This window comes from Strix aluco, chromosome 6, assembly GCF_031877795.1.
Source record: "Strix aluco isolate bStrAlu1 chromosome 6, bStrAlu1.hap1, whole genome shotgun sequence".
NCBI classification, from domain to species: domain Eukaryota; kingdom Metazoa; phylum Chordata; class Aves; order Strigiformes; family Strigidae; genus Strix; species Strix aluco.
Genome location: NC_133936.1, coordinates 35,019,887 through 35,036,544, shown reverse-complemented (window position 1 = coordinate 35,036,544; position 16,658 = coordinate 35,019,887). Strand labels below are relative to the sequence as shown.

Sequence of the window (16,658 nt, the reverse complement as noted above, 5' to 3'; positions counted from 1 at the left end):
TTTTTTTTCAGCCTTTCAAAAATTATTTGAGCATTAGTTGATGTATGGGAAGTAATTAGGTCATTGAAACAAGACTGGTAGTTTAAAGAATTTGTCTTAATGGATGCAGAAATTGAAGTGATACCTCTGAAAAGATTTTGAGAATATTTAAAATTTTTTTTGTGATTCAGAGAGGTGAACTTTTAAGAATAAAAGTATCTTTCTCTACAAAAATATTTGTCTAGTGTTTTTGTTTAAAATAAATGCTCTTTTGTTTGTTTAGCAGAGTTGACTCAGCTTTGGTTGGTTACCATAGTTCAGCACTGTTTCTGCATTTCCATGTGAATTTCTAGTAATTCCCAGGCTTGGTTCAGGTTTTGGGGATCTTGTTGTATCACTTCTGTTAGCCGCCTGTGGAGTGGCACTTCTCTTCGTTGAATTTGGAAAAACATCAAACACAAGTTAAGTCTTGATCTAATATCCCTCAAATGTCACTCACTGCTCAGAAAATCAAATAACATGTAGTAACGCATTGGCTGTGGACAGAAGCAAGACATAAAAGGCTTTGCTTGTTTTAAATTAGTTATCTGATGGATAGCTACTATGGCAAGTTAATGCTGATTGTATAAGGTAATAGCTGTTCAAAGGCATTTTGGAAAAGGAAAGGCAATTTGAAAAAGAAAAAAATATTTAGAATTAAAATATGCTGCGGTGATAGGGGACAGCCTGATAGCATTTAGTAGCTGAGAGGTTGCAGCTGACTGGTGAAGTTCAACTGTTGTTTTGTGTAGCTGTAGCTGTGCAGTAGCTGGTTCTTGCTTTGTGTTGTCAGCAAAGTTGTTCTCTCGCCTCTGGTTCCCTGTTTGCCGGCCGCCACTGCTAATACATTCATTTTTCAGTCTCGTCATGAAAGCTGAAAGCAGTAACTGTGTGCCTGGAGTTCTTGAGGAGCTTGGTTAATCTTCTCTAGCATTTGGGTTGGAAGGATAAAAGACTGGGAGGATGAAATAGGTGTTGTGTTTTGGCCTGACCTTGACTTCTTTGTCTGAATTACTTCCTTTATCAGACTTGATTACTTTGATCCTGGTCCCCTGTTTAAGACCCGCTTCTGCCTTTTGCCACTCTGTTTATATAGATGCAGAGTCTCCACTTGTCAGCTGGATTGTTGCTGCCCAACAAAAATGCCCCCTTAAGCAATAAAATTACAAATAAATCCATAATTTAATTAAGTCTGGTTAGGAAATGAAGTGATTTGGTAGCTTCCTGTAACCAAGAGCAGTACTGTACTGGAATATAGGCACTCCAGAGTACAGGGTTCATGAATTAAGATAAAATAGTGTGGTTCTTGTCTCTGACTGAGTTCACTTAGTTGGTTTCCATTTAAAAGTTGATGGAGTTGGACAAATGCAATTAAGGGTGAGAAGAAATTCAGATTAGGGTATTGACAAATTCAAACCCTAATTTGATACACTGGAGATGTTGATGTAGCTTTTGATAAAACTTTGTTTTGCATACACTTGAACACTGCGTTGAAGTTGCCCAAAAAATCTGGAGGTGGTACCCACTGGAATCTTCACTCCTGTTTCGTGCAGTTTCATATTTAATGTGTGGGGGACTAGAAGGCATTGTTGACTGTTAGAAGTTAAATTTTTTGAATTGTGTGGACTACCTGGTTAGGTAGAATGACTGTGAGAATGCTCATTAGAAAAATAAAGTAGTGTCATCGATCGGTTTTTAACTTGTATTCCTTAAATAGTGTTACCGGATAATGCCTGTGAATGATTAGAATAATTTTGAGCTAACTTTGCTCTTTGTTTTATACTTATTTCTTTCTTTGCAGGAGAAAATGGCCAAAATGGAGGTCAAGACGTCACTTCTAGACAACATGATAGGGGTGGGAGATATGGTTCTTTTAGAGCCACTTAATGAAGATTCGTTCATCAATAATCTGAAAAAGCGCTTTGATCACAATGAAGTATATGTGAGTATATGTTAACAAATAATATCCTATGAGGAGCTATGCTGTCATGCTTAAAATATGTGTTTATTTATAAGGATACACGTAGACTGAATGTGTGAACATAATCTATTGTATTAGGGATATTTTAAATGTTACTTGTGCTGTAGTCTTTCCTGTACTTCGTTGTTTGCATTTGATCATTTCCATCTGGGATATTCTTCCTTTTTCTTTTTCCCCATTGCATAAAAAATAGTTCCTGAACTGACGATGACAATAACTTTGATACTCCTTTGTCAGAGGACATTGCAGTTATAAATAATTCACTTACAGGGAAGGCACTTCCAGGATGTTCAAGCAAGTTGATGTAGAAACAATAAATGCTTGGAATATGCTAGGACTGTTAAATGTTGCCCGCTGTCTTTGATTTGTAAAGAAGTTATGTTTCTTAGAATGGTTGGATTTTAAACTAGAAAGAATGAGATTGGATATATGTGGAAATAATCAAAATCTTCAGGCATATTAATCTCTGAATGATGATCAATAGGAGAGATGTTGTGAACTGACAATTGAAACACAGGCAGGGATGAAGAGGCAAATTGTGATTCCAGTTAAGCCTTTCATTTCCTGCTTCATCTCTCTTTGTTCCATTTTTGTTAAAATGTGCACAGTATTGTATCTGTTGTACTGCTGAGGCTGTATGAACTTCATTATTTGTAGTGACTTTCCAAGACTGCTGGTGAAAGGTAAGTCTTTTAAGAGTAAAGCTGAAATATTTAAGCCAGAGTATAGCTATGATCTGCGAGCAATTGCATCTGCAGCTTATTACAATCAAATAGATGTGTTCTATACTTATAACTTAGCCGTTCCCCCCTTTTTAATTTTTAGTGTGACTGTATTTTTCCTTCTTGCTAAGCACTTGAATCTTCGTGGTTTCATTATACCTTTTCCTCTCCATCCTCCAATATGGGAGGATCTGTGTTATTTTTGTTTGCTTCTTCTATCCCTTACAGTCTGTGCTTTTGTACCTCTGCGGTTCGTTGTCTGCCACATCTTTCTTTTGAAGTAATTTTCCTACTCAATTATGCCTATTCCCTTTTCTGTAGGCATTAGCTTAGTAATATACAGTTGCACTTATCTGCTATTACATCACCTCCACCTATTTACTCCTTAAGTTTGGACTGACAATTTAAATTAACCAGAAAATTAAGATAAGGTAAAGACTCTCAGTATCCATTAAAACCTTGTTGGAGAAGAAACTGAAACAATCTACATTTGTGGAAAGATTTCTTCCACAATGGTTAAAAAAATCTTCCTGATACCCTTGAGAGTTACATTTCCAAAAATTTGTGTCTTAAATTTTCCTTGTTCCTTGAAGGTATAGTCTGTTCCCTCTTGATAACCCTTAGATGTTGATACAGGCAGGTAGAGATCAGACTCCTCTTTGCTCTTTCATCCAGCTTCTGGCAAGTCCTCCATATTTAATAGCTGCAGTGGCTGCCTCTTCTGGGTTTCAGAGGTTTTTTTCAGTCAGTGGCTTGTGTAATTAACATGTTTCACATCAGTTTTAGGGTTAACTCTATATTCCGAATACCTACAGCAAAAGTGGGTGATACTGAATCATCTCATACCACTTTAGCTCAAGAAAATATGAAAGAGAAGAGAAGGAAAATGAACTGGAGATTGAAGACGACATTTCTACCTTGCCCCATCTTTGGGTCATATTTGAAAGTTTTATTTAAAGCATTAAGGATAGAAACCTGTTTTGTGAGACTACCCTAGACTACACAGTCTCTTAAGAAGGATTGCTCTAATTCATATGGGAATGGTTTTCTCAATGCTTGGTTTTTTTTTACTGTAAACTACTATGGATTGCAAAGTATTTCATTACATGTTTCTAATTAATTTAGACTGGATAGATTTTTCTTGAAAGAAACCAGTTTGAATGACAAATGGGTAATCTCTTTTATTTTTATCTGCTATTACATGCTAGCTGACAACCGTGTTCAAACACACAGTTCTTTGAGACAGTGACAGTGAAGCATGTATTTCCCCCAGCTTCTAATTCGGCTGGGCCTGGCACTGACGTGCAATGTAATTAGCTGTATTATGTGCTTTGGCAGGTGATACAAGGTGTCACTTTTCTCTAGCAATGTAGGATCCTTTGCCTTGCAGGTGGGAAAGCCTAATACTTAAACATGCTCTGTTGAGAAATATGAACTGCTGCCAAAACCAAAGGATTTCCACCCTCCCCACCTGAATCATTCCCTTGTAGTTTGTTGCACTATCATTTACCCTTTCTATCTCCAGGTTTGTTTGATCATGTGATTTTTTAATTTTTTTTTTTAAGGTCTTACAAGTACTGTTTGTGAATCCATACTATGAAGGCAAAATGATGCAGATCTTTGCAAGTATTAAAACATTCACTACATCAGTGGTGGAAGGAAATAGATGTTTATGTCTGTGTCACATGCTGCTACCAAATGTACAAGTTACTTATTTTGTGATACTGCATGGTTTTATTTGCCAAATCCCTTGAGGGATATTATCTCCTTTCTGTATCAGTTCTACTGCCCTGCAAGTTTCATGCCACTGTTGCTTATTTTAGAAAACTTTTAAAACAGTAACAGTTGGCATGGTGCTCACAGTAACAACCCTGTTAATTTTCAAGTGTGAACTCTTATCTCCCTTCTCCTTATTGCCACCCACTCTCTTCTCCCCAAACTTCACTCATGAGAACTACACTTTGTATTTCTGTTTTTAGACTCAGATGAGCACAACGAAGCCTTGTTACATCTGGAAGTAATGTTTGTTTTACCATGTAAAATCCGTAGTTTGCATGCTATCTTGGGGAAACCAAATTGGACTATTAAAGAGCTACTGTTGGTGCTTAACAAAGACTGCAGATTTCTTCAGCTCTAACAAGCTAAAAACATAAGTTGACCTCTCAGAATCCTTTCAGAGGGCAGTGGGAATGGATTTGTCTTTTCCTGGCTCAGTTGTGGGGTTAAGTTCAACCCTCGTGTCAGTGCTCCGTTGTAGGCATTACCAAAACTTGTGTCCGAGTTTAAAAAACTAAGTCAAACTGAAGCCACATGAATTGATTGAAATGTTTCTACAGCAGTAAACCAGGGCTTACTCAATATGAGTTCTAAGCAGTTTCCTGTAGACTGATGGCTGTGTCTGTGCTACATATGTTAGTTTTAAAATGGAGTTGCAGTTATAACCTTCAAAAAGATTTGTTGTGAGGAATGAGACCTGTGAGATGGATAGCTTGGAAAATGCTGTTTGGTCAGACGTTGCATAATTGTGTTAGCCAGTCTTGATAGGTAAACCAACAAGAGGGGCTTATAAGAAAGATGAAGACAAAGTTTTTAGTAGAGCCTCTTGCTATAGGACAAGGGGTAATGGTTTTAAACTAAAAGAGGGTAGATTTAGACTAGATAATAATGAAGACATTTTTTATGATGAGGGTGGTGAGACACTGGAACAGGTTGCCCAGAGAGGTGGTAGATGCCCCATCCCTGGCAACATTCAAGGTCAAGTTGGATGGGGCTCTGAGCAACCTGATCTAGTTGAAGATGTCCCTGCTCATCACAGGGGAGTTGGACTAGATGGCCTTTAAAGGTCCCTTCCGACCCAAACGATTCTATGATTCTATGAAATGTGAGAGTCAGATCGAGCCATCACTGAACAGTGCCAAATCTCTCCCTGTAGCCAAAGATGACAAGATAAACGGGCTCATTCCACTGAAGGAGAATAAATTTTTTTGTCTTTTCTAGTCTCTTTCACAGTAATTATGTTTGACGCTGGATGTTTGATGTTGGAGATCCTAGTGCCAGCTCCATTTACCCCTTTGAAATTCCAGATGTTGTCTGCAAGAGCTCCCCTTGCAAGAACATTCAGATCTGGATCCTCTTGTACCATCCTGGGTATGGTCACTGTAAACCCTTCAGGAAAATTAGCTACGGTTCATGCCATGGTGCAAACAGGGCAGTAAGTGTACTCCTAACAGTTAGAGAACAGACTACAGCTTGATTACCTGTTGTTCAATTTTATGTGTGTTTGATGGAAAGTTTAATGGACTTGGGTGTTAGGTTGCATACCAGAGCGCAAAGCTGGAGGCTGTGCCTATAAAAATAAGCATAAAGGCTGGTGGACCTGGAGTTAGGCCAAATATTCTACTAAAGACCATCAGATTCTGCAGTAATCTTGTGTTGAGTGGCTTTGGGGGGAAGGGCTCATTGGGTAACATGCATGTGTTAATTGGAAATGGGAATCTTGGAGTTTAGTCATGTCTGGAAATGTCTGGGGTATGTCTGACCAAGAAAAATCTCATTAGAAAGCTGTAATTGTTTATTATATTCTTTTTGTAACTCTTAAACTTTTCATTGATAAAATTTGCATCACTTTTTTGCAAAAGTTCTTTTCTGTAAATATCAGTAACGAAAGCTTATGAGAGTTTTTCTTTAACTTTACAGAGTAAAACAGGGCTCATGGGTAATGCAGTTAGCAAGTAGCAAAAAGTAACAAAGTTGATTATTTGAAGGTTCCAGGGAGAATTTTGTGTGGTCAAAATGTGTGACCAAGAGACTGCATGGAAAACTTCAAATAAAATTCAGTTTGTATGTGACTGATGAATTTTCACTCATTCTGTTGAACTCCCTCCCTGAACCTTTTTTTTTTTTTTGTAAATTGGCTGAAATATGCTCAGCCAATCCAGCTCAGCAATTATTTTTCCTTTGTGTTTTGGGATGCTGACAAATGGGAGGGGGGCATCTGTCTATATGTGCATTTACAGTAATTCATGAATGGTAGAGATTTGAGATAAATTGTAATATATGTATCTGTCTGAAACTTATTTTTGTACTGGGTTTGTTGCTTTATGAGGCGTGTGGAAGCAGCAAGGGAGGTGTGAGGAGTCTGGAGGGGAGCGGAGCTGCGTAGGCTCGCGGGAATCAGCCTTTAGAGGCCAGATATGGTTTTATTCTGCTGCCCTGCACATTTTTCCCTGCAGTTATGTTGTTTCTTGAAGTCTTCCCAAATTTGCAGAGGTCAACATTTTGTCCCTTACAAGAAAATGTTTGTTTGCTTTTTGGTCTTACAACAAAACAGAGTCTTTCTCTGATGTCAGCGTTTAATTTGTATTTTCTGTGCGTGGAGTTTGTGGGCTGCTTTGGGCAGGAACAGTCTTATGGTACTGAACACATGTTGTTTTATCACTGAAACATTAAATATTTGGCATTCCAGTGCAATAACTCAGTGTTAGCTGTTTGAGGTAGCATCCTTGTGGCTGCCTTCTGGTGGTGTGGCTATTTGTGAAACAAGCACACTGCAACTGAGCTGCTTCCTGTTGATCTCTGTTGTTTTAATGTTTTAGGGGTAGCCTTTTTTCTTCTGACTGGACTTTGCTCTGCTATGTCTGTCTGTATTATTGATTCACCCCCTTTTCAGCTACTTTACAGTATTTAGGAGTGTACTGAATTGCTGTCAAGCATAGCGACTTTATTCCTGCTGCACTCATACCCATATCTGGTATTCCAGATGCTATATTTGGAAGAAGAGGGTGGGGGACAGAATTATGTGAATGAGACCAGTTGTTTTGGTCTGCATTGGCCTTGTGTGACCATCCCTCCATGTAACTATTGCTGTTGTGAAGAACAGAGTTTTGTGGTATTGGGAAACGTAAATGCAGCTTGCTGGGAAAATCTTCATTGTAATATGATCAAGTGATTGTTGAACTTCAATTTTATTCTCAATTTCATTACCTTCTGATGTCAGCATGATCATGTTAGTCTTTAGTGTGTGGTTTTTGAGGCCAGATGGTGTCCTTTGTTGAGTTTTGAAGAGGGTTGTTGTCCCCTGGGGTTTCGACCACATCCTAGTTGCATGCATGCCTGTTGGTAGCAGGTCTGTGCCTTTGCTGCTCCTGCAACAACATGCAGAGCCTAACCCCCTGCCAGACCCGGCCCTGCTCTCTTGTACTTTGCTGTATTTACAGCGTAAAATTTGTATTTTGTGTTTATGCAGCAAGTCCAGCCTGGACTGCTGGTCTTCCTTTGGGAGTTTGAGGAGTGGCAGGTGTGGTGACTGAGTCATTTCTTAAGAGGCAGGATGGTTTGAGAGGCATCCATCTGCCTGTGATGGGAGCCCAGGGGACCCAAGTTTCCTCAGATCTCCTTCTCTTCCTCCCTTGGGGGACGCCTGCATTGGCTTGAGCAATTTTCCCAGCAGTGCCTCCACAGTTTCCCTCTTTGAGGGAAGCTACTGAGTTGTAGCAATAATATTGTTGCAGCTGCCAGAGGCTAGGGCCTTGAAGCCTGCTGCTTCTGCTTCAGATGTGAAGATGGGTTTGTGTGCCCAAGGCACCTCTTTTCCTGTGATAAGCTTGCAGTCTAAGAAGTAGTATTCTGCGTCCCTGTAAATCTTGTTTTGCTTGTTATCTAGGTAGAAATCCCATCGGTCCTCTGTCCCTTTGCATCAGCCTGCTCTGGTAAAACAAACTTTATAACTTGCCTGGAGTCAGGAGTAAAGATTTTTGCAGCCAGTAGGTTGGTTACTTTTAACCTTGAAGTCCTTCGTGGGAGGAGAGTGACTTATCTCAAGGCAGTGCTTTGTTTCTTTTCCTTCTTGTACGGCTCCCACGATGCTGAGCACAGCCTTTGAGGCACTTATTTGTAGGGCCGTATTCAGTATCTGCGTAAAGGAGTAAGAAGACATGAATAAGGATCACAGAAAATTATATGTATCTTGTGGGCTGTGTGTAGGGGTCGTCTTCTCTACACACTCTCTTTTTTTGTCTCTGATGTGACACTCTGAAAAAAGAGAGAAGGTGTAGGAAATGCCTCCTGTAGAGTCCCAGGGACTGTTACAGCATTGGCTCTGCCCCAAAATTCCGTGTATTTCTTTACTAAGGTGATGATGACATTTTGGGCATTTATTAGTGGTTTCAGTGGACATTATATGAAATTAAAACACAAAAGGAAGATTAATGAAATATTGGCAAATAACAGAAATAGAAGTAAAAGCATCCAAGTACTGTAAAAACATGGTTCTCATGCTGAAGAACATACGTTAGTCTTGGCTGCAGCATGGCAGGAGACTTCCCTCCCATGTTTTATTCGTACAGAAATAATGAAACGTTTTGGAATGAGTGCTCTCACTAATGTTTTCACCAATGATTTCTTGGCATAGAGACTATCCAATCTCCAGCTACTGTTTGCTTATGAAAACAAATCTTTATCTTTTCAAAAGTGAGCAAGGACTGACAGTCTGGAGTATTTAAATGCCTGCCTTAAAACTTCTCATGTCTGCTTTGGGTTGACTTCCTCATCACTTACTTTACAGGTTTCATCTGTAATTGCATCCTGCGTAGGAATTTTGTTTGTTTATGTAAAAACATCCCAATGTAGTCAGAGAGGCGGATGGCTGAGATGATTAATCTGCTTCATTAATAACAACAGTGGAGTCTGTCATAATGATTGTGAGGTTACCAGCAATATTCAGTGAGCAGAGGAGAGATTTCTGTGCCCTCGAGAAACTCAGAAGAGAAACCTGATAATCTGCACATGCATCCCCTTTAAGTACTCGCTTCAACTTGCCATGTGGGTGTCTTTCTCTGGCAAATGTTCTGCTCTTTCTTCGGGGCTCGAATCTAAAACAGGTTGCAGTATGATCAAGGGCATGTTCCTGGCCGGTGTGGGTTACCTCTAGCTTATTCAGACTGCTGCTGTTTGCACAGTGACTTGCAGGATCAAGCCCCCGTTGAAGAATATTGTAGCAGTGATGTTATTCTGTTTGACATAGGTTGCCTGTGTTGTCATTGTTTGCTTTGGGATATAGATGTGCGCTTCTGCCTTTGTGTTACCTGTTTGAGCTTTGTGTCTTGAGTCATTATGTCAGTCATCAACATATTTGGTACGTGACTGTGATACATACTAATGCTGAATTTTGTCTCCTCCAGCAATAAGATGGTTTTGATTGAATTGTGGGTACTGTTGCCTCAGTTTCTTCTTTTGCTTGATTTCTGCCCCCTTCCCCCAAATTTCAGGAACTTATCTAGTGTTCTTCTATGTAGTTTTCTTTACAGTCTTTACTGCCCTGTCCAGGTTTTACAAGGCTGCCTATCATGATTAATAACTGCATTAAGCACATGTAATAGCTTACCAGAATTGTTGGTTTATTTTTTTTTTTCCCTATTACAACATACAGACTTTGTCCACTATATTTCTGGGACAAAAATGTCCAAGAGGGTGGTCTTGACCAAGAGAGTTTTAATCATCATGGGGGATAGGCTGTGTTTGTTCAGAAATCCAGTATAATGTTTCTTTGCTCAAAACCAAACATAATTAGAAAGAACTTCATTAAAACTAGAGTGAAAAATAGTATCAAGGAGAAGGAGAGGTTTCTCCATATATATATATGGAGAGAAAGAGAGAGGGGGAAAGACTACGTATGAGAGTCTGGTTTATATTTTAAGTTTACTGCAGACTAGCTTTTGGAAAAGTAAATTTTCAGCATTGGCTTTCCTTCCAGTGAGGGGAGTGGAAAAAGCCTTTCTTATCTGTAGCAACTCACTGATTATTGCATCCTCTTTAAAACTGGGCAGGAACTTTGCAGAGATGCTGTATTTGCTGAGAGGAGTCAAAGCACAGAAGTTTCTTTTGCTAAGGACTAGTGCTGTGTGACGCTGTGTGAGTCCAACCCATACTGGATATGGGAAAATCCACACTGAAGCTCCTGTTCAAGGAAATCAAACTTTGTTAGTTTTTGTTTTTTCCACTCAATCATTGCTTTTTGGGATCCTGGGGGTGGGCCTGAGTAGTTGCTTGCAGATGGTATCCAGAGGCTCTGCTCATGCTCCAGGCTCATTGAAGCAGGAGGCATTGGCTCAACACAAAATGCAGATGCACGGCTTGGATCACAGGTAGAGTTATTTTTTATGTGCTGTCATGAAACTGTGCAGGCAAACCCTGGAGTATTACAGAATGAAATCCTAGTTTGTTTGTATTTTTCAAGTACCCAGCCCATCCTTCTCCACCAAACAATATAAACACCTACACAGTAATACAGTAAATTAAAACCCCAGAATTAGTAATAATGGCCTAAGGTGGTTTTGCTTTTAGTCTTGATCTTATTCTTTTCAAATAATAGCGTCTTGCAACTTTGCGGGTGTTTCAGACCTGAAAAACACAATAGACCAGGAGGGTGCGTTTAGCTATTTTTTTGTGGCCAACCACAATGAAAAACAAATTTGAGCACACAGCATGATTGTTCAAATAATAGATGATATTTTAATAAGGTACTGATCTAGTTGCTAATGTTTATTAAAATGAGAAACTTCATTATGGAATATAACACATTGCAGTGTTAAATTTGCCAGGTTCTGTTTGAGTTTGAAACAGTTCAGAAAGCAGAACATGTAAGTACAGGCTTCTTCTGTGTCTGCCATCTCCTTGGCCTTGGCTATTCTGAGCATGCAGCAGCACATGTGCTTATGAGCTGGCAAGATGCAGAGCCGCAGTAGTTCATGCAAATACAAATGAAAATGAGTATTATATTAGAAATACAATTTTGCATATGTCACATTCAAAAAAAAAAAAACCCCAAACCAGTACACAGCCCTCCCCCCTGCAAAGAAAACAGTGCTGCCCAAGCCCTGGTTCTGGATTTGTTCCAATAAAATCAGGTCACACTTCTCTTTGATCTTACTTCAGTGTCTCTCATTTCAATGAATTGTTTTCGTGGTGTGATCTGAAACTGTTCAAAGTTATAGGAACCCAGTACACTCGAGCATAATTAATATTAAAGAAATGTGCATTATGCATATCTGGAGTATTAAAATTGATCTGCATAAATGGGAGAATTGGTATCCACACTAGCAATCTTTTTTTACTAGAATTTATTTTCTGTTTTTATGCTCTAGGCTTTAAAAAATAAGTAAATAGAGTAATCTTATTGGGCCCTGGGAATTCAGCACACTTGCAGGGTACATTAGCAATTGGACATTTTACAGCAGGAGTGACTTGTGTGCAGGAGCAATTTTTGTGGACCGTTACAGGCTACCACGGGTAAGAAGTAGTTGGTTTGTTTTTAACAGACCTGCCAAAAATGATGTAAAGTACACTTCCAGAAGCTTTGCAGCAAATCTGTGTAGCTGCTTAATGATTTTAAATTCTGCAGAAGGTTGCTTTACAGAGGATGCAACAGATCCAGAAATACTTTTAAAGATACAGAGCACACTGTTAGGATAGCCCTAGCTCTGCAGCCTCAACTGCCGTTGATAACGTTCCCTGGCTTCTGCAGCTGGAACCTTCTCTCTTCTGGGCCCTTGGGGTATTGCAAGACTAACTTTACCAGGAGGAAAAATAGCTTTACTAATATACTGTGTCCCACAGTGTGAAATGTTCTCCCAATAAGCTCTACTAGTGGTCTTCTAAAAGCTCTCCTTCTGGCCTGTACTGCCTCTTCTCTGTGTATCAGATTGCACCGCAGTGCTTGTGCGTCCTGGCTGCTGAGGTGTGTTGGGACCTTCTGTCAGGCTGTCTGTAAGGTTTTTGCAACTTCTCAGCTGGAAAGGTCCACAGGCAGTTTGCCAGTTTCGAGCAACAGCTTTCCCCAGCGCTTGGCTGAGAAGAGGCTGCTGCTTGTAGTTTCTCCCAAACAGTGAGGGGAGCCTCACATTGTCTTTCTATTTCAGGCCTCTTATTAAGCCAGTCTTAAAGCTGCTTGGGTTAGAAAGGCACCAAAGGCCTTTCAAGGCTCATATAAGCTTGAAGTAGCAGTAATATCTTGTCCCAAGCAGTTAACGTTGGCTTTCAGTCTTAGGGGGTGAAAACCAGGCATCAAAGTGTCTTGGTCGTTGCATCTCCAACTGTACCTGGAAGTGATGTGTAACAAATATTATCAGCTTCCGCAGCTGAATTGTGATTCAGAAGTTTCTTCCTGCTTGGGGGTGTTAAAGTGTTTACTGAACAGGAAGGAATTGTATGCATTGTTTTGGTGGAGAATGCAGAATGTGTTGTCATTTGACCTGATAGAAATTTGAATTCTCTTTTCCACAGGTGAAATGTTAGCACATTACAGTGTTGCCGTGCTACATGACAGATGCACTGATAAACAGTGAGTGAGAGTCCTTTTGGTTTGGGTTCTGGACAAACACATCAAGGAAGCAGAATTTGCCTTTGTGAGTTATTGTAATAAAGTAGAATTTTGGAGACAGGAGTATTATCAAGAGTCTCTAGTTAGCAAAACTTGAGGAGACGGCAGATCTTGCCCAAACTTGCATAATGAGACCATGTCAAAGCCAAGAAAGAAATCAAATTTCCTGACTGCATTTTGTGCGTTCATCATCATGAGGACATTCCTCTGGGGTTTCATTTTTTTCCTTAAACAGGGAAAATGAAGGATCTCTTTAGTCCCTGGGGTGCCACGGTATGGTCTCCCACTACTCTTGGGCGTTCTGCTTTCAGCACTGGAATGTTTCTGTGCTTGTTGCTTGCTCAAGGATTTTAAGCCATTTATTTTGTTTGTTTATAATAGAGTTCTGGTGGGAAGGCAGATGTTATGTGGGAAAGCTATTTTCTGGATCTGTTTATCCCTGTTAAGTGGAATCTCACAGACCACCAGTAGCAAGTAGCTATTAGGCATCAGCTTTGAGATACTGGCATTTTATAAGAGGAAATGTATTAGTTCTTGTAAGCAGCTTTGCAGCAAAAACAATGATTTCTTGGCATACTTTGGCTTGGTGTTTAAAATGGACATGAGTATGTATTTGTTTCTATATAGTCATTTGACCTTTTGAAATATTGGTATTTTAGGAAATGGTCTGTATTTGTTCATGCCTGACAACAAACAGCTGATTTGAATTCCCAAAATACATTGTCTAAGCAATACTTAGCTATGAAGAGATGGTTCTAAATAAATCTCATTTGAACGCCTGTATTCAAAGTTAAAAATCAAGGTTTTCACTTTCACTCATCTTTATCTTGGCGTCTCAGGGTACTTCAGGGAACTTTGCAATTAAATTGTATGCTATTATGGTAGAAGAATAGCTGGAAAGGGCAAGTCTTTGAGTTCCAAAGAATTCCTGTTTCAAAATATAATCTTCAAGATCTGGCCTTCATATCTCTTCTGCTGATACTTTCCAACACTGATTTCACAGCAGGCTGAATTCACAAATTCTTAAGATTTAGGAGAAAACAAGTTAATATATTAATGTTTTATCAGGAAAAAGTCCTAACTGGGGTATCCATGCACTTGTGAAGACTAGAAAGCTTCTTACTCTTGGGTTATCTGTTATTCTTGCCAAGAATTTGTAGGCTTGCAAATTGCCAAAGCCACATGTGTTGAGAGAGCAAAGCAAACACTGTAGAAAGGCAGTTTTTGCATTTTTTCTCGTTCAGCCTAAGAGATTAGACGTGGATGGAAAACACTTTCCTCCTTAGGGGGAGGATGACCACAAAACTAGAACAATTTTTTTTTTTTTATTATTTGAAGAAAATATGTACAAGCACACACTGTGGTGTGTGTTTGAAAGAATCAAAAATCTTAATTATTTGGGGATTTTCTCAACAGTCTGTATCTGAATGTCTTTGGAGGCGCTTGCCTCCTGGGTTGTGGTGCAAGGCAGGCTGGAGTTGTACCTCTTTTGAGTTGCAGCCTGGCTGCCAAGATGTGAGGCACCTTCAGGCTTGCTCCACCTCGCAGCGCTCTGCATGGGATCTTGGTGTGCTTCTAGGGTGTTAGGTCTGTTCTGGGCTTGGATGTGTGGGGGGAAACGTTTTGCAGGTTTCTGGTCAGTTCCAAAGGAGAGTAGAAAGTGTGTGTCGATTAGAAATGGTGGGTCTTTAGCCCAATTAGTGGAGTATTGTGTTTCATTGTAGAAGCAGTGGCTGTTTCTATTTTATCCTGTGGGTAGTAAACACTATAAGGGTGAACTACGAGAGTCGCTGGACGCCTCATGCTACTTGTTTTATCACTGCAGTCTAGTTTGTTCAACTGTTTTAAATGGGACAGAAAATGCCATGTGAGTTCACAGCTTGCCTGTGCATACGCACGCTATGGAAAATGAGAAATCTTGCTCTCCTAGCTTTCTGCTTAGGACCAAATTTGATTAGCATTTAGCAGAAAATTGCTTTAGACATGAAAGTTAGATAGGGAAGGGTTAACACACTGGAGGGAAGGGATGTGCCATCCAGAGGGACCTGGACAGACTTGAGAGGTGGGCCCATGCACACCTCATGAAGTTCAACAAGGCAAAGTGCAAGGTCCTGCACATGGATTGCGGCAACTCCTGGTATCAGTACAGGCTGAGGGATGAAGGGATTGAGAGCAGCCCTGAGGAGAAGGACCTGGGGGTATTAGTGGAGGGAAAACTGACTGTGAGCCAGCAATGTGCGCTCACAGCCCAGAAGGCCAAGCATGTCCTGGGCTGCACTAAGAGCAGTGTGGGCAGCAGGTCGAGGGAGGGGATTCTCCCCCTCTACTCCAGTCTCATGAGACCCCGCCTGCAGTGCTGTGTCCAGCTCTGGGGCCCCCAACATAAGAAGGACATGGACCTGCTTGAGCGGGTCCAGAGGAGGCCACAAAGATGATCAGGGAGCTGGAGCACCTCCCCTGTGAGGACAGGCTGAGAGAGTTGGGGGTGTTCAGCCTGGAGAAGAGAAGGCTCCAGGGAGACCTTATAGCGGCCTTTCAGTGCTTAAAGGGGGCTACAGGAGAGATGGGGAGAGGGACTCTGCATCAGGGAGGGTAGGGATAGGACGAGGGCTAATGGTTTTAAACTGAAAGAGGGTATATTGAGATTAGATATAAGGAAGAAATTCTTCACTGTAAGGGTGGTGAGGCACTGGCACAGGTTGCCCAGAGAAGCTGTGGCTGCCCCTCCCTGGCAGTGTTCAAGGCCAGGTTGGACGGGGCTTTGAGCAACCTGGTCTAGTGGAAGGTGTCCCTGCCCATGGCAGGGAGGTTGGAACTAGATGATCTTTAAGGTCCCTTCCAACCCAAACCGTTCTGTGATTCTCTGAATTTGTGACTGCAGCTCTGGAGGTAATTCTTTGCTCTGCTGAACCTGTTGGTAAGTAACTCAGGCCCCTTGTTCCTCTGTTCCCATTTAAAAATGCATATTACAGCACATCCCTGTAAGAAAAGTTGGGAGAAATCCAAACAGTCATTGCAAGGTGCTAAGGCATGACTATAATTAAGCCATTTAAAATCATAGATATACATAAAAAGCATTGTTTTTCTTCTGAAGTTACTAGCAAATATAATCCAAATAATGGGAACCTGTGGCTTTTGTGTACAGTCTTTACACCTCCCAGGGAGTTCTTGGTTATCAGAAAATTGTGTTTCACCAGGCGTTATTTATTTCATGGTTGTGGAAAGAGATACCAAACACTTTGGGTTTAATCTTTGGTCATTATCTGCAGGCAGGGTGGAATGTGGTTTTGGCATTTTTTTTCCACTCGGATGTATTTGAATGCAGCCCTTGCAGCGGGCGGGAGGGATAGAGAGATGTGAGCACCCAGCAATAGGCTTGATGAAGGCAGGTTAAATGTATCATATGCTGACATAGTAATCATGGTGTACAGTATTGGTCTTCATTCATCTTGGTAGTGAATGGGACCTAACAGAGTAAAACAATGCATTGCTCTGTCTGCTTTCCAAGGGTAATGGCAAGTATGTTTAGAATTTGGAAATAGAAATTAAGCTTCACGTCTGC

At 40.5% G+C, this 16,658-nt stretch overlaps 1 protein-coding gene across 4 annotated transcripts in view; it reads left to right on the top strand.

The window, feature by feature from the left end:
* The window catches only part of MYO1B (myosin IB), a 117,316-nt gene that overhangs the window by 16,827 nt on the left and 83,831 nt on the right, over positions 1 to 16,658 (top strand). For all 4 annotated transcript variants that reach the window (XM_074829590.1, XM_074829589.1, XM_074829586.1 and 1 more), the window contains exon 2: positions 1,820 to 1,960. In XM_074829590.1, the coding sequence (XP_074685691.1) occupies positions 1,826 to 1,960 (135 nt within the window). In that variant the 5' untranslated portion in view covers positions 1,820 to 1,825. The remainder of the gene's footprint in view (positions 1 to 1,819; positions 1,961 to 16,658) is intronic.